The sequence below is a fragment of the Pinus tabuliformis genome, chromosome 1_1 (assembly GCF_031772625.1).
Source record: "Pinus tabuliformis cultivar Carrire ecotype Pingquan chromosome 1_1, CPIR1, whole genome shotgun sequence".
In the NCBI taxonomy this organism is placed as follows: domain Eukaryota; kingdom Viridiplantae; phylum Streptophyta; class Pinopsida; order Pinales; family Pinaceae; genus Pinus; species Pinus tabuliformis.
In genome coordinates this window covers 444,899,839-444,918,585 of record NC_142297.1, presented here as the reverse complement: position 1 = coordinate 444,918,585, position 18,747 = coordinate 444,899,839, and the positions used below count along the sequence as shown (strand labels likewise).

The window sequence follows — 18,747 nt, the reverse complement described above, 5'->3', positions numbered from 1 at the left end:
AGAAGAAACAAGGATGAAGGAATTTGATAATGAAAGAAATGCTGCCTATGTTGCTCATTCCCGAAAGAAGAACTCTGGTGGTTCCAAGGACAAAGGAAGGACTAAGACTCAAAAGAAGAAGGGTAAATGTTTCACCTGCCATAGGACTGGACACTATGCTAGAGAATGCCCCTTCCAGAAGAATTCTCCCGATAGTGACGACAACAACAACAACCGAAGGAATGGGAATCAAAGAAATGACAAATCCAAAGGAAAGAGGAAGGCTCACTTTGAAGGAAACCATCCACCTTCTAAAAGGACCAGAAATACCAGGTATGAGGAGTCTAATGTTGTTGATAAAAGAAATGAGTATATTCTAATATCTGCTCTCTTAGCTGCATCTCCGCCCGACACTATGGATGTCTGGCTAATCGATAGTGGTGCCTCAAGACACATCACCGGATTCAAGGAAGCACTTTCTGACATGGTTGAAAGGGATACTAATCTAGAAATTGTCCTTGGGGATAATACCACTTATCCTGTGAAAGGGACCGGGACTGTGACCCTCCACTTGTCTCAAGGACAAGTCCTCCATCTACAAGATGTACTCTATGTACCCAAATTGAAGAAGAACCTTGTGTCTGTATCTGCCATGGAAGACAAAGGATTCAATGTAACTTTCTCTGATGGAAAGGTACTCATGTGGAAGAAGAGCTTCAAGGAAGCTATCTCAATTGGTTTTAGAGTTGGTACACTCTACCAGGTTGGAGGGAGTCCGTTGGGAGCTATGACTTGTGATACTATCCGTCAAACCGAACTATGGCACCGAAGATTTGGACACCTTCATTACAAGGCTCTTCCCGAAGCAAGGAAGGTGGTGACAAGGATGCCTGATTTTGGAAATAATCATAAAGGTGTATGTAAGGGCTGTGCTGAAGGAAAACATAGAAGGGGACCTTTCCCCTCAAGTGTCACAAAGACATCTGAGATATTGCAACTGGTCCATTCTGATCTTTCCGGTATGTTGCCTGTAACATCCCTGGGGGGATGTTCTTACTATATGACATTTACTGATGACTTCTCTCGCAAAACCTGGATATACTTCTTGAAGAAGAAGGATGAGGCTTTCATGTGGTTCCGTACCTTCAAAGCCTTGGTGGAAAATATGACCGGAAAGAAGATCAAGATTTTGAGGACTGACAATGGCACTGAATATGAGTCAAATGAGTTCAAAGACTTTTGCAGAGAAGCTGGCATTAAGAGGGAGACTACCACTGCATATACTCCTGAGCAGAATGGTGTTGCTGAACGCAAGAATAGGACTATTGTGGAAGCTGCCCGTGCCATGCTATGTGACCAGGGTCTTCCAAAGTTTCTGTGGGGAGAAGCTGCAAATACTGCTGTGTACATTCAAAACCGATGCCCTCATTCCGCTTTGGACTCCAAAACTCCCGAAGAGCTTTTCTCTGGTAAGAAACCTGATGTCTCACATTTTAGAATTTTTGGATGTCCTGTCTATTTTCATGTGCCGAAATAAAAGAGAAGTAAGCTAGATGCTACTGGGAAGAAAGGAATGTTTGTGGGCTACAGTGAGACTTCTAAGGCATATAGAGTCTATGTACCTGGTCAAAGGGAAGTAGAGATAAGCCATGATGTCACTTTTGACGAAGATGCTTCCCTGAAGAAAGTAGTAGATCTTCCTAGATCTGAAGAAAACCATGAAGAAAGACCTGGAAATCTGGAAGAACCCCAGGATGAGACTATGCCTGATGTTGAAGGGCCAATGCACCCTATTGATCCTTCCCCTTCTCTAGGAAAGAGGCCATCATGGCTCAGGGACACCCTCGAAGATGCTGAGGGTCATGCTGCCCCAAGGGGAACATTCCGAGAAAGCAAGAAGCCGTGTAGATACCAAGGGTATCTAGCTGCCATGAGTACTATTATACAATCTGAACCTGGATCTTTTGAAGAAGCCATCAAGCATCAAGTCTGGAAGGATGCTATGCATGAAGAATATGAGGCTATTATGAAGAATGATGTCTGGGATGTGGTCCCGAGACCGAAGGACAAATCTGTTGTCACCGCTAAATGGCTCTACAAGATTAAACATGGATCTGATGGGAGTGCTGAAAAGTTTAAGGCAAGATTTGTTGCCCGTGGCTTCTCTCAAAAGGAAGGAATTGACTATGACGATATATTTGCACCTATGGCTCGATATACCACCATCCGATCCATCATAGCCCTTGCTGCTACGCAAGGATGGAGTCTTCATCAGATGGATGTCAAGACCGCTTTTCTGCATGGTGCAATAAAGGAAGAGGTGTATGTAGAACAACCTCTGGGATTTGAAGTTCAAGATCGAGACACTTATGTCTGCAGGTTGAAGAAAGCCCTCTATGGGTTAAAGCAAGCACCCAGAGCTTGGTATGAGAGGATGGATAGTTACTTGATGAAGCTGGGCTTCACTCGAAGCAATGCTGATCCAAACCTTTACTTTAAGGTTGAGGAAGGAAAGCCTCTCATTCTAGTGCTGTATGTGGACGACCTCTTCCTGACAGGTGATGACCCTCTCATTCATCAATGTAAGAGGGAGCTTGCTGCTGAGTTCGAGATGAAAAACCTAGGACTGATGCACTATTTCCTAGCCCTGGAGGTCTGGCAGAGACCTGGAGAGATTTTCCTTTCTCAAGGAAAGTATACTGTGAAGCTTCTGGAAAGATTTGGGATGGTGGACTGTAAGTCCGTGTCGACACCAATGGAACTCAACTTTAAGAAGTTGAGTGGCAGCGCTGCAGGGCCTATCTTGGCCAATCCTACTGAGTATCGTCAACTCATAGGAGCTTTGATGTTCTTAGTGAACACCCGTCCGGACATATGTTTTGCAGTGAATACTTTGAGTCAACAGATGGTTGAGCCTCATCATTTTCACTGGGTTGGTGCCAAGAATCTTTTGAGATATCTTCGGGGCACGATAAACCATGGGCTGAGATACACTGCCGGGAGTGTGATACTCCGGGGATATACTGATGCCGATTGGGCTGGCAGTGTGGTGGATCGTAAGAGCACATCTGGATGCTGTTTCAATCTTGGTTCTGCTTCGATCTCATGGATGAGCAGGAAGCAGAAGTCGGTGGCTTTGAGCACCGCGGAGGCCGAATACATTGCTGCTAGTATGGCCTGTTGTGAAGCAGTTTGGTTGAGGAAGTTCTTTAGTGAGCTGTTCCAACATGTGCTAGATACCACTGTAATACTCTGTGATAATCAGAGTGGGATTCGTATGACTGAGAATCCTGTGTTCCACGACCGATCCAAGCATATTGATATCAGGTACCACTTTATCCGGGATATGGTACAGCGAGGCGCCGTAAGGCTCGATCATATAGGAACTGATGAGCAGGTCGCGGATATTCTCACTAAGCCCCTGGGGAAGGTCAAGTTCCTAACCTTCCGTGAGAGTCTTGGTGTCGTGGAAAGACCCTATGATGTGGGTCCTGTTGGACGATGAGCTCTGGGAGCTCTGGGGGGCTTTGGGGATAGCTTCTCGGAGCTATAAGCACTCATAATGCTTCTGCCCCACCCTTGTGATTATTGAGCTGGTTCGCCACTCATTTAATCTGTGCCCCGTATGCATCCTACCCATTGAGTTCAGGGCTCATGGGAAGTACCTCTCATTTGGCCAATGAGGTGTGGAAAAGCTAGAGACTATTAGCAAAGACTGATGGACGCATCAGAGATTGCCGTACTCTCTATCTAGGATGGCATGGTCCAACCACTTGATCTGGGATCAAGATTTGTGAGGTCTGGGACCTCTGGACTGATTATGTCAGTCGGGGAATGATGTCTTTGTGACTGACCCACTTCTGTTCTGAAATAAAGAAGCCAGCAAAGCAAGTTTCGGCGGGATGACTCACGATGTTAATTGCACTAATAGATGGAGTTCTCCCTAGTTGAGAGGGAGTGTTAAATTTGGACAACTAGGTCCAAACTCCATGTTCTGATGCTCAGATTAAGAGGCTAATATTTTTGTTGGATTCCTCTTTCTGAGAGGTGTAAAATCCATATAAAAATAGTCTTAATCCGATGAGCAGAACTTATATTTTGAATTTATTATTCTTAATAAATTATATGTGCAAAGGTCAGCCAGTTTTGTAATGTAGGCTCACATGCCCAACAGATGTGTCACACACCCTCATTGATGGATATATATATACAGGAAAAGTTGGAGAGAATTTGATCACAACACAACTCACATCTTCCTCTCTCATCCTAAAAAGTACGAGCTACCTGGAGGACGAATTTCAGCCACACGTGGGAAGGACGAAGAGGATTTTTCTGCTAGGGTTTCTGCTGCTAGGGTTTCGCAGAAGTTTGACCAGCGTTGACTTTGGTCAACGCTTGGTCCAAACAAGCTGAAAACTTGTGGGAGGTTCGATTTTTGAAGGCCATACTACCTGGCACAAAAATCGAGGTCAAAGGGTTAACCATTTTGCTGCTGCGTTGACTTTTAGGTTGCTGCCCCTGCGTTGACTTTTCAGGCAGGGTTGACTTTTGTAGAACTGACTTGGGTTGACTCATCTACTGGTTGGAGGGTTGTTGTGACACATGCTGGGCTGGCTGACCAAAGGAGACTTTGTTGGTTGAAGCATCCTGTTGACCGCCGAAACAAACACATACATTTTTCTTGTTTCTGATTTGTCTTCTGTAAGATCTGCTTATATGTTCTATCTGCATTTTGCTTATCTACTTGTATGATTGCTGTGAGAAAAGTGAAATTGCTCTTAGCATAGAATATCTACAAAACTTTACAAATTCCAATAAGTATTCATGGAGATATGAATTTATTTGTGTTATGGGACAATTTGTCAAGGTCGGCCAGCAACCAAATAAACCCCTCATGTGCTCAACATTTTAGTATAAATAGAGGTGCCTTGAAAGTCATTTGGACACACACACAACTCTCTTGTGATCTCTTCCTCTCCATTCATTTGGGTTTTAATGGAAGGAAGAATCCGTAAGAAAAAACGCTGATCTACGAGGTTTTCCCTAGCCCTAGACGAAGCGATCTATATGCTGCCCTCATATACATTCATGGAGAAGAATCTTCGCTGCCCAAAAGGGAGGCTCTTATATTGCAGCAAGGGTAGGGTTCAACGCTGCTATGGAGAAGCCCTAACGTTGCCCTATGGAGAAGCCCTAACATAACCTATGAAAAGGTATACGCAGTCAAGAAGGGCATCAATGTAAACGCAACATAGAAGAGGGTCTCTACCCTACATGGATGCCCTAGAACCTTAATGCAGTCTATGGAAGAATGAAAGGTCTGAAATTGCCCTAACCGCAGCAAGAGAGCGAGGCTCAATGGAGGCCAAGTTAATTGCTGGAGCAGTAGCTTGTTTTTGGGTCAATTTGGTGGAGGGCGTAAGGGCTAGTTGTGACTACTGGGGTATAACAAGCCAACCTGTGGTTTAGGAATGCTGGAGAAGGGTGATCATAGCTTTGGGACAGAGGTTGCCGCTGATGTGTGAGGGCTGGTAGGACTGTTATTGATGCCCCAACAAGCATGCAAGGTACAGCAAGCATGCACATTGGGACAACAAGCATGCAAGGTACAGCAGGCATGCACATTGGGACAGCAACCATGCAAGGTCAGCAAGCATGCAAGGTACAGCAAACATACACATTGGGACAAGAAGCATGCACATTGGGACAGCAAGCATGCAAGGTACAGCAGGCATGCACATTGGGACAGCAAGCATGCAAGGTCAGCAAGCATGCACAATGGGACAGCAAGCATGCAAGGTAAAACAAGCATACACATTGGGACAACAAGCATGCACATTGGGACAGCAAGCATGCAAGGTACAGCAAGCATGCACATTGGGACAACAAGCATGCAAGGTACAGCAAGCATGCACATTGGGACAGCAAGCATGTAAGGCGTAGCAACAGCAAGCACAATGGGACAGCATGGCAAGCATAGTGCTGCAGGCACATAGGATAGCATGGCAACATGGCACAGCAATGGCACATGATGCAGTACAGTGATGGCTAAAGTCATGATTGGTGAAGCATGATGAGATGCAGCATAGTGATGATGGGTGCGCATGGTGCAGCACAGTGAGGTGCAACATAATGACGAGGTGCAGAACAACGATAGGTGAAAGAGTCACCTTGGAAAATCAGTTGAAGCAGCATGTCTTCAACTGATCTCATGTATCATCTTCTTAGAGATGATATATGCTCTTATCTAGATAAGTCAAAATGTTGACTTCTATTGTAAATGTACTATCTCTCTCTCTCTCTCTCTCTCTGCTGAACTATTGAAGAACATAATAGAGTTCAGGCTTCTGTGATCCATATCAATTTAGAGAGATTTTTCGGCAAAAATCACAAGGAATACCATTTGTCGACACGTTTCGAACCAACCAGTGTGGTTCATCGTCAGGACAAGTTGAAGAAACAGAGCCAGTTTAGCATGTTAAATAGAGCGAGCAGAGACTCCAACGGCTAGTTTGACCAACCGCTAATATTGACTAATGGACCGCGAATTCTCAAAAAATAATTTAAATTACCACTAATTTAAATTATTTTTTGAGAATTCCCGGTCCATTAGTCAATATTAGCAGTTGGTCAAACTAGCCGTTGGAGTCTCTGCTCGCTCTATTTATTATGCTAAGCTGGATCTGTTTCTTCAACTTGTCCTGACGATGAACCACACTGGTTGGTTCGAAACGCGTCGACAAATGGTATTCCTTGTGATTTTCGCCGAAAAATCTCTCTATATTGAAGAACATATAAGAAGAATTGATCAAGGGTTTCCCCACATTGGGATTTGTCCCTAGCTAGCGCCACATCCTGTGTCCTCTTGTCTTTTGCGATTTATATTTATGTTTTATCTGCAGTTTACTTTAATGTTAATGTGATTGCTAACCTGGAAAAGATATTGAGCTAACTGTGAAAATTGAAATAAATTGCTCTAGCATAGAACATACAGTGTCTATCATAGAGTTATCAAAGCACTATAAGCATAGTAATCTTAAAATTTTAGGTCTAAAAATGCGCCAATGTTAGGCCTGTTCTGCCATTCATATTGATATACCAATCCCTAGATGGGGCCCCAGAGAAAATTTAACGATGGAAGTTTATTTTAAAGTTTAGAAACTTTGGCAAATAATATTAGTCCCTAATATGCAAATTGTAAAACGTCTAATGTTTTTTTTAAATATTTAGATTTTTAATTACTTTATATTAGTCTATATAAAATTTTGGCGATTTTCAAGGTAAACCAATTTTATACTATAAAATTTGGGCAAATTATTTTTAGAAAAAATGGAAATTGGCGAATCCTTTTGGAACAAACATGGAAAATTAGCCCACCTGCGAATATTAGCCCCTAAAAATCCCTGCAGATGGGAAAAGTTATATTATGGTAGTCTTTTGGCTTGCATGGTTTTGCCTAGTCACCAAATTTGTACAGTTATTACAACAATATGACAGACTTGGATGATTAGATTCTGACCTTCCAGGTGTATCAAAATATGGTCTGAATGAACATGGGCCAAAGGCAGGTTCTTTCCTCATTTCTTTTTCTACTTTGAAATAAGTGCTGACTAGTTGAGAAATCTTTAATCTGAGTTTTATGCATAACTTGTCTATCACTAAATAGTTCTCTATGAATGGAACAAACATGAAAATTCTTTGTTTCTTGAATTCTATGTTCTCAGCCCATTTAGCATATCTGGTTCTTCTTTCTTTCAGATCATCAGTACACCTATGTAGAAGACCTCCTTTTCTTCAACTTGCCTTTACTCGTCTTAAAGATTTTGCACCAAGGACCAGTTCTATTATAGATTTTAATTTAAATATGACCGTAAGTGTAAGCAATGCCTCCATGATTTTAGATTTAACATGGCCCCAATTAGAAACTAAAGCCTACTGTTATTCAGAAACCATGTCATGAGATGTGACATTCTAGAAATATTTGAATTCCCAGATTCTACCTACTTCCCAAAGATCGGATGTGGTTTCAGCAGTATTATAGACTTGGATGAATAAATGGATGTATTTCTTGGTATAAAATAAGACTTTACAGCTGAATCCACAAGTTAAAAATAGTGTTGCAAACATCCCAATTTTATCATTTGGCCTAGCCTATGTTTGCCAATTTTTACCGATATTTTGGTGGTATCTTAATTTTGCCGATGTTTGCCGGTATTTAGCGATATTTTTGGATTTTTACATCTTTTTGGTTTTGCAGACCCTTGCCGATATTATCCCAATGCCAATGTTTGAAACATTGGTTAAAAAACAGGGTCCTTTCTAACAGGAAAATGATAAATACCAGGGCAAACTTCCGTATCATTATATATTTGACTTGTCACTTGCCTATTGGTCGTTGTTTATAAAAAGGGAACAATAGATATATTACATGTTTCCTGAAAATTGTGTTTTCCCATTAATTTCTATAGCAATTTTATTTCAAACTGTTAATTATGTGTACGAATTGTTTTTCATCACCTTGCCTTGCCCAAACTTGGCATTGTGTTGGTTTTAGATGCAGATCAGAAACACTTTGATCAAGTACATTTAAATCCACAAGCATGACCCCCAACAAAAATAAATTCAAATTAAGTCATCTCTAACTCAGAACCTGAATGTTGGTACTAAACATGCATCGTTTTATAACTGCATCCTGCCACCTTTCTTCACAAGATCAGATGCATGGATTACTTACCCCACTGCGAACTATTTTCAAGACCTTTAGTCCACCATCAACAAGCCGCCCATCAGGTGAAAATGCACGTGACCATTGCTGCGGTGAAAGAGGACGACGCTTCCTTCTCCAAGCCCATGGAGACCTGAAATGACCTCTACAACCATATACTGTATTAGTATGCTGTGCAATCATTTGTGAAAAGCATGCATAAAATCTTCAAGGTACAAATTTCCATGCAATGACTGACACCTTCATGATCAGCTATGTTTCTGTCAAAAGAAACATCTTATTTTAAGACCTTTAGAGCGTCTTGGTAGGCATTTCAAATAAGTAGCAGGAACAGACACAAGAAACCGAAGGTTTTAGAATGCAGAGTTGCGGCAACCTGTTAAGTGTGATTAGAGGTATAGCATGGCCAGCTTTGAAGCTACGCTGGGGCATAGACATTTCAGTCTCCTCTAGTAATATCATTTATGAAATAAAAGGCCTGCAGAAATAAAAGTATTCTAGTTTTATAAAACTGGATATAAACCTATATCCTAAAATAGAATTATGTTATGCAGATTAGAAACAATAACTCGCTGACTCAAAAGATAAGTAGAGAACAATATTACAAAATGTCTTACATTTCTCTTACAAGCGCATCTATATCTGAACATAGTAATGACATGATCAATATTGATGCTAATAAGAAAGAAACAATACAAGATAGCATGGAGTATATGTTAAATATCACTAAATAATATTCAACAGAAAGAAACAAATATAGAACAGCATGTGAGATAATATTGTTGGATTTGCCCACAAAAGAATAAGAGAATATATTGTTGTTTGACTATCGAGTTATACAACATCTCATTACATAGTTGGCGAGAGATGAGTAAGTTACATAACTCCCAAACACGTAATCATTTAATGGCTAAATTTAATAGCTCATGATTACTCACTTTATTATGAAGTCTCTAAGTAAGCCTTTTATCATATATGTAAATTCTTCTTCCTCTTTACATTTGGCTACAATGGCTTATTATTCTTAAATTGATCTTCATAAGAAGACCCTTGGTTATGTTTTTCGTCCCATGACCATTTCCTACAAAACTTGGGTTTATGTTGTAGCCTACCACATTAAAACACTTCATAGCTTTCTTAAATTTTAGAGTATCTGAATCAGCACTCTTGCTGCCATATTCATGCTCACTTTTCCCCTTGAACTGTGCATTTAAGGCTGCTTTTGAATCTCCATTCACATCGTTGCTCCCAAACTGCTTCTTTCACCTATCCTTCTGTGAAAGTTTATTACTCAATTGTTCAAATGTTAGATCAACATCTCCATAAGTTATATTTAAGGTCTAATCAAAATTTCCATATGAAGGAAGTAGGCATTTTAACAGAATTTATAGCATGTCTTATTCTTCAACTCTTCTATTAGTGGCTTTCAGTTGACCTCTAGTATCCATGATTTTCAATAAGTGGTCCTGAAGACACTCATATTCAATCACCTTTACTAAAAATAGCAAATTCTTCAAGCAAAATGCTCTACCTCAACCTAAGGTCTCATGCATGTTTGTCAAACAACTCCAATTTTTGAAAGCATTATCACCATCTCACACCTTCAGGAAATGTATCATCGATCACAGAGAGCTTGATCAGCATCCTAGATTCCCCATTTCTTGCACCATACTCGACTAGAGAATCCTCATTTGTTGTACTTTGCACCTCCTTTCCCAAAACAATTTGTCTAACAAACTGTAATAAAAAATCACAAGCATGCTTTGCTTTCATGTGTTAAAAATTTTAACGTTGAATCTCTGATTGCTGAAATCTTAACATTTAACGTTCTCATGGTGTAATTTTCCCTATTAGGGCTGACGTCATCCACCTAGGCAATTTGTGCCCTAAAAAACCTTAGTCTTATTTAAGGCTTAAACTTAGGGCTTATCTTGAAGGTTTGCCATCTCTAGTTGTTTTTGTCATTAGCAAACCTTTTCTTCATGTTTGCATGCCTAGATATTCCATTGTTGAACTATACCTTGAAACCCTAGGTATCAAGCATTTTTTTAGAGGCTTTGTTTGCGGTATGTTGTTCCCGCACTTAGAGAATTTGTGCCCTTGTCCATCTAAGAAGTACATTACTTAGCCTCTCACACATATCACCTTGAGCCAATTGACTTAGAATATCCCTTAGGTGAAAAACTACAAAGCCTCCAACGTGGTGAAATTCAACTAAAGAGTAGGGGGCAGTTTGCTGAGGTGACAGTGGCAATCCACCTCATTGTTGCATTAGGGTCTAGCTCTTGTCTTGTGAAGTATCTCACAAGGCCTACTAGGTTTTGGGGCAACAAGCTTGAAGTGTAAGGATGTGGTCAATGGTCTGGTTCTTATGTTGAAATCCAACTTGTCCTTTGGCTCTAAGTTGCCTCCTCTCCAACTCTCCTAAAAGCATCAGGTGAAGGGTAGCATAAAGTTTAGAGAATGTGTGGGCTACCAAGTTCATCTTGTAGTTGATAGGATACATATTGAAGACCAATCTGTGAATCGAGTGGATATGTGATGTGATAATGTGGTCTGACTTAAAGAATAATTGCCCATTTTCCTACCTATCGTGCTGCTACAACCAATTCTTTGGAGTGTTTCAATTATGCTACTTGGGATCAAGTAAGATCCTCATCTCAGAATATCCTGTTTAGGGAGGAGCAGGTTACAGAAAAAGTGATGCAAAGGGGGTGACGGGTGGGAGAAATAGAAAAAGGAGATTGAGGTCTCAATGAACCCATGATTTCCCTAAACCTTGGTGGGCGATGAACTACCCAAACTTAAGGGGGTGTTCACTGCTATATCATTCACATCATGTTCTCATTCCCTGGAGCCCTGAGCAATGATAAAAAGAAAAATCAATAAAAGGCAAAAGGCATATGAAGAAGGGTGGAAAAACAAAGGGCGGGGTAACTTATCTACCACGATTGCTCCCTCCAACATCTATACACCCATATGTGGGTTTCCCTCATTATAGCTACCCTTGTACCATGGCATGTGGCTTAGGGTCTTCCCCTACTACTCCACTCCATTCAACCATTATTTCAAATGACACCTGCCATTTGATGGGTGTACAATGGACTTGTCACTCCCTTAGAGGCTAAAACCACCTAATAGGATCCTTTACTAACCACCCTATTGAGCCTGGGGACACTTGTACATTCTAAAGCCCATTATGGAAGGGCATGTCACTATGAAGTGTCCACTTGATTCCCTGATTTGTAAGCTAATTTACTCAACTGCACTAATGAATTGTTATACTGGAAGGTGAGGAGACGCATTGGATCTTAGACAGGATTGCAAGTGGGTTTTCGCCTTGTGTTTGGCCTCCCTATACAAGATCCAAACCCTCCAGAGGGTCATGATGGCACTTGTAGGGTGAGCGTTGAGAGCCATGGGCCTCCTCCACAACAGAGCATTGATTGCCACACCATGGGATCCTTCAGCACCACATTTAGCTTGTTCGTGCCCCACTCATGCAGAGATGATGATGCACTTGGACCACATTGCCCAACCAGCTACATACTTGCACCAGACACTTGGCATATGATCCAGGGCCCAGATGGGGTTTTGTCTCACCTAGGGAGACATGGGAGGGCTTGTATCATCATTCTAGCCCTTATGGATGGAGTATTGACATATTGATCCAGTTGGAGACCCATGAGACCATTCATTGTGCCCCCACAGCCACTTGGGAGCACCACAAATGTTTTGCTTGGAAACCAAGGGGCCAACCCCTTGGTCATCTTCATGAGAGCCCTCCTCTTTGATTTGGCACATGGAGGACTTATCTAGGCTTTCCAACGGCCCATTTGCACTATTGTTCTATCATTTCGAGCCTCTTGAGAGGCTTATCATTTGTCTTTGGAGTTATTTGGTGGGCTTGTCACCAATAGATTTATTATTTTGCACATTAGAGTCATTCCAGGGGCTCATTAGGCTAATTTGACCAATTTGAATTGTTAGAGGCTCATATAAATACAAGTGAGGCCTCATTTGTAAAACATCATCACTTGGATTTGGGATATCTCTCTCTAAAGAATTCGAACCTAAAATTTATGGAATGATTTGGATGATTAAATGCATTTTGATGTGTGGAGAGTTTTTGCTCTCTATAGGAGCTTCTCTTTGGCAAGATTGTGGATGGATATACTCTTCTTTGTCTTGTAAGTGCAGTATAATGCTATATTTCTATTTTAATAAGTGTCTAATGCAGGGAATTATTTTCTTATGGTGAAATAATGTGCCCTAATTAATGCAAATTAGTGGAATCATTGAAACTATTGGAAATTTTTGCATGTGTTACTCATTGGACAAAGAATGAATGAATGTTCCTAGAGGATAATGTGCATTTTCATCCTTGAAACTCCATAACCTTTGTCATTGAAGTATAAAAGTCTAAATTTCTCATGTAGTTGCATCCATAGTTAGTGAAGTTGCTCCTTTAGGCCTCCTTGAAGAGCAAAGTTTCCTAAATCGAGATCATTTTGACTCTAATTTTCCTAATAGCCAAGTGTTAGTCCTAGATCCTTGGTAATCACATTAACTCAACAAAATATCATTCTTTCACCTCTTTTCTTCCTCTTTTCTTCATCCCTCTAAGGATAAGGAGATTCTCTAGGGCTTGGTTTGAAATTTTAGAGAGGAGGAATTTTAGGATTTCGTCTAGACAAATTTCATCATTTGTGTCTCCTCTAGGCATCCTCCAGTTTTGAATGAATTCCAACGATGGAATTTCAAATAAATTGATGCCCTAGCTATCACACATAGTGGGAACCCTTGAAGCTACTTTTGACTTGAGAATTTCTTAAAGGTTTGCACTTTGTAGTTCATCATTCTAAACATTTTCTCTTAACTATAGTTGACCATTGGAAGATCCTTTACCTCGGTGTATCTCTCAACCCTGGGTCTCTAATTGTATTTCTATCAAGGAGTTTTTCATGGAATGTTATACTAGTTTCTCCCAAAACTCACTCTTTGATTGAATCTTCAAATTGAATGAGCCATCCTTGCCTCACTTTGAACCCTAGTACAGACATATTAATCACAAGTGAGGAATACTGGAAGTCTTGGTCTTAGGCACTCATCATTATCGAACATTCTCGAGCTCGAGGTCCAGTCATCCTTCATAGGTCTTTCTTGGAGAGCCTTTCAGCTTCTTGCAAAGCATTTTGAAGCATTAATTGAGCCTCTCCTTGAATGGGCCTTGGAAATCATTTAAAATATCATCATTGATCCTATCAGCGTAAGTGATTTCCTCCATACTAGGACTCCTCATATCGGTGAAAGTCCAAGAAGAGAAGGGGACATAGGCTATGGTGACAGTGGGCCTTTGTGCCAAATTGTTGTTGTGCCCTCTAGCTTTAGCTTATTAACTAGGCCTGCTAGTTTGTGCAACAACATTTTTGGCGTCGTTGTTGGGGACACGAGATGTGTCTTGTTCCCTTACGACATTATTGACACATCATTTTAGCGACTAAATTGGAATAACGAAGCCCTAGTTCTTCATTGAACTCCAAAGTCAATGCTTGTAAGGTGAAGCAAGCATCTCTTTAAGCACCTTTGAATTCACCCTGGCGACTCCAACATGATTGATATGCCTAACTTAATAGGATGTCTTTCTTTGATGATTTCCTTGCCTTGGACATCATTTGCATTCCTAGGCACCCTAACCATCTCACTTGGACTATCATACGTGGGGTACCCAAGTTTGATGGTGATCCACTATCTGCAGTCAATCATGTGGCAAGATTTGCCACATACGCCTCAAAAGTTGAATTGGTTCAACACGATATCCTCATGATGCTATTTATGAGATTCCTCTATGGTCATAATTCATGGTTACATAGTTGCAAACATAAGAGTCTCTCATCTATTGAAGCATTCTTTGATGGCTTTCTCAAACACTTTCAGGCATGCCAACCATTAGATATTCAAAAGAAAGCCTTCATTGAACATCATGATGGTCTTGGGAAAAATGATCCCGCTCCCCCTTTGAGCTTTGATATCAATGATTATTTACATATTGAAGAGGGAAAATAAGAAGTTCATGGGCATCGTTTTGACAAGGACCCTATCTATGACATCGATGATGATGATATCAATAGGACCCTTGTTTTTCCTCACGATCCTGGGAATGTAATTGAATCTCATGTGGACCCTTTCCTCAACCCTTCTTACACTATCATTGATAATGAGGAATCCTCTCTCTCTCTTAACTGTGATCATCATGGGAAACATGCTTGTTGTGTCTCTCCATGTCATCAATCTCCCTTTCCTTCCAGTCATGACCTTGTGGATGTCTCTCCATGTCATCAATCTCCCTTTCCTTCCGGTCATGACCTTGTGGTGGCCACAAAGGCCCAATATAAATGTGATGCAAATCTACTCGAGATTTGCTTAAATCAGCCCCCCTAGGAGTTCGTTCCTTAAATCGGCGCTTCCTTCAACCCCCGGGATCAAAATCCCTGTCAAAATACGCAGTGGGAAGCTTTAACACAAATGAAAAAATTTACAAAGGAAATAACGTAAAAAGAACTTTGATGGTCTCTCTGTTTTGTACAAATCCCACGTCCCCAGGTTCCCGAAACTTAATGAAAATTCGATTAAAATCCCCTCCAGGATTCTGATCTTTCCGCCTTCCGAGATGACCTTTAACAAAGGAAAAATCTCCCAAACGCAATCCTTCCCCTGCAGTCCCACAAGGTGTGTCACTTAACAGATCCAAGGGACGAAAAAGGAAAAGACTTTTCATCACCGTCATTTGATGGTCTCTAGTCCCCTGGCCTTGGCGCTTAATTTAAATATCTTTCGAGATTCCGGGTTTCCGGGATTAAACTTTTGTCATGCGACTCCGTTTATTGACCATCCCTGGTCCATCACTTGACAGACTTCCCAGTGCACAATTAAAAGAAGTTACACGATCTGGGATTCCGGGCCTTCCAAGCTAAAACTTTGTTATGGAATTTCGTCGATAGACAGTCCCGGGCTCTGACAATTGATCGACTTCCCTTAAGCTAAAATTGACTAAGTGTTGGCCTTTTGCAGGCTTAATCCCGACTTGTTGCTTCGATTCCTCTCGACTCTTCGTGCCCCTCTGCCCTCTTTATTCAGCTCTGTGACCTCTATATGGTGACTCCTCTCCCTTCTTCACCCTCCTGCATCGCTCCGACGTTGATATTGAATGTTTAAAGATTTCAGGTTTATCAATTAAAAACACAGGTTACAAGTTGTGTAAAAAAAACAAAGTTGCAGAAGGTTTGCACAATACAGAGCTCTCGTAGGCACAATTTTCACTCTAACACACACTTGCTCTCCTCTTCCCTCCTTTCTTGATTTTCGCATTAATCAAATATATGAATATTACATCAATTTGGTTCCAATCCTCGAAGATAGGATCTGAGGACTAATTTGGAGAAAATTAAACTAAACTACAACCACTACAACAAATTGTCTAATTTAGAGAATTACATGACAAATTAAAACAAATCCTAGTCTAACAATCCACTCATTAAGGAACCAACTCCTCTAGTAAATGATTTTGACCTCTCAGTCAATGAGAATTACAAATGCCCCTGCATCATACTCCCAAGGAACAAAGATTTCACGGGCTCCTATCCATGAGGTCTTCAATTGATTTGCCACTTTTCTGTATGAGTGTGGCAGTCATCCAAGTTGCATCTCACACTAGTAGGTTCTTCCGTTTAACTAAGTACTCAGAGTACTCTTTGTCCCTGGTCTTCTTGATCAATCTTTTGTCCAAAATCTTCTCTGGTTGTAAAGGTTCAGCTATTGACATTTTTTTTCCCATGGAGCTGGCAGTTGTTTCTGACACTGGCTAGTTGTTCTGTCTAAGGTTACTTGTACAGGTCTGCTACATTAAAAATGGGCAAAATTCCAACTCTAGGTGGAAGTTCAAGATCATAGGCATTAACAGAAAAATCCTTCAAAATTTAGCAGGGTCCTATCTTTTTAAATTTTAATTTGTTGTACTCCCCCTTGGGGAATTCTCTTTCCTCAAATGTGCAAGTACCAAATCTCCAACCTCAAAATCATGTTCCCTCCTACTAAGGTTTGCTCTACTTTTATATTTCAGACTGTTTTCATACAATTTTTGTTTGACTTGGTCATGAATCTCTTGTATTGTTGTAGCAAAATCCTCTGTTGTTGCACTACTCTATTTTGATCTTCCCAAATTTCTAAGTTCATGTACTCCTTTCGAGTTCATTCCATACACAATCTGGAAAGGGCTTTGTCCAGTGCTTCTGTTAGGAGTGTCGTTGTAAGCATATTCAGCCTGTGTTAGTCTTTAGAATCTGGTCCCATATTCCTAAGCTTTTGTTTACTACTTCAGTTTTACCATCAATCTGTGGGTGATATGCTGAGCTAAATTGTAATTTTGTGCCAAATTTCTTCCATAGTGTCCTCTAGAAATGTCCCAAGAATTTAGTATCCCTGTATGAAATAATGCTCTTGTGAATTCCATGCAATCTTACTACTTCAAATAACAAATTAGCAATATGGCTAGCATCAATAGTTTTAGCACAAGCAATAAAATGAGCCATTTTTTAAAATCTATCTACCACCACAAAGATAGAAACATTACTTTTTTGTGTTTTAGGCAATCCCAAAACAAAATCCATACTTACTAAATCCTAATGTCTCTCTGGAATTCGTAATGGGGTATACAATCCAATGTTTTGGCTTCTTCCCTTGGCATACTGATAGGTTCTGCACTTTTTCACAAAGTTTCTACACATCAGATCTCAGCTTTGGCCAATAATAATGTCTCCTCAACAAGTCATAAGTCTTGTCTTGCCCAAAATGTTCTTCAAGGCCTCCATTGTGTTTCTCCTTGATTGGGTTCTCCCTCATGGAACAGCTCGGAATGCACAGCTAGTTGTTTTTGAAGAGAAGTCCATCTTGAAGTATATAATCAAGCCATAGACTCCTATCTCATGAAGCTAGACTCTTACAAACTTCATAGGCCTCTTTGAAATTTGCATCATTTTCATACAATTCCTTTATGAATTCAAATCCCAGCACTTGGATTTGGCTTTCCTGCAACAAAAGTTGTCTTCTGCTCAAAGCATCTGCAATTTTGTTAGATTGACCATTGATTTTCTTTAAAACAAATGTAAAACTCTGCAAATACTCAACCCATTTAATATGTTTTTGGTTCAATTTTGGCTACTGCATTATATACTGAAGAGCATGGTTATAAGTACATAAAATAAATTCTCTAGACAATAAATAATGCCTCCATTTCTTAAGAGCTTGAACCACTACATAAAACTCTTTATCATAGGTTGTGTATTTTTTCCTAGCCTCATTCAACTTTTCATTGAAATAGGCAATGGGTTTGTCCTCCTAGCTAAGCACTACTCCAATTGCATCATTGTTGGCATCAGTCTTCACTTGGAAAGGCTTACTAAAATCTGGGAGAGCAAGCACTGGTTGCTCTGTAATCTTCATCTTCAGCATTTGGAACCCTTTTTTAGCTTTATCAGTCCCCCTAAATGGTTGTTGTTTCTTTTTCACTGTCTCTACAATTGGTGCCCTCATCTTGTTGAAATTCCTAATAAACTTCATGTAAAAACTCGCCAAACCATGAAAACTCCTAACTTCAAAAACACTTTTAGGAGAGGGCCATTCAAGAATATCTTTCCCCTTACATTGATCCATTTTCAATCCTTCTCTAGAAATCACAAATCCTAGATACACCAACTCTGACTTCAAAAAGGAACATTTCTTCAAATTCACAAGCAACTTTTCTTGTTGCAACCTTTCCAAGACATACCTCAAATGTCTCAAATGCTCCTCCTTAGACTGACCGTACACTAGAATGTCATCTAGTTAAACAATCACAAACATCAAAATAAACTCCTTCAGTACTTCATTCATCAACCTCATGAATGTACTGGGTGCATTGGATAAACCAAATGGCATGACCATCCACTCATACAAACCTTCATTAGTCTTGAATGCAGTCTTCCACTCATCTCCCTCTTGAATTCTTA

The 18,747-nt window shown here is 40.4% G+C and overlaps 1 protein-coding gene across 7 annotated transcripts in view; it reads right to left on the bottom strand.

Moving 5' to 3' along the window:
- The window catches only part of LOC149213651 (rab GTPase-activating protein 22-like), a 52,357-nt gene that overhangs the window by 11,454 nt on the left and 22,156 nt on the right, over nucleotides 1–18,747 (bottom strand). For 2 of the 7 annotated variants that reach the window (XM_089392083.1, XM_089392084.1), the window contains exons 2-3: nucleotides 9,081–9,182; nucleotides 8,714–8,837 (exon numbers count right to left, since the gene is read on the bottom strand). In XM_089392083.1, coding sequence (XP_089248209.1) covers nucleotides 8,714–8,837; nucleotides 9,081–9,166 — 210 coding nt within the window. In that variant the 5' untranslated portion in view covers nucleotides 9,167–9,182. Of the gene's footprint in view, nucleotides 1–8,713; nucleotides 8,850–9,080; nucleotides 9,183–18,747 lie in introns of all 7 variants that reach the window. The other 5 variants (XM_089392080.1, XM_089392085.1, XM_089392081.1 and 2 more) reach the window with 3 other exon arrangements.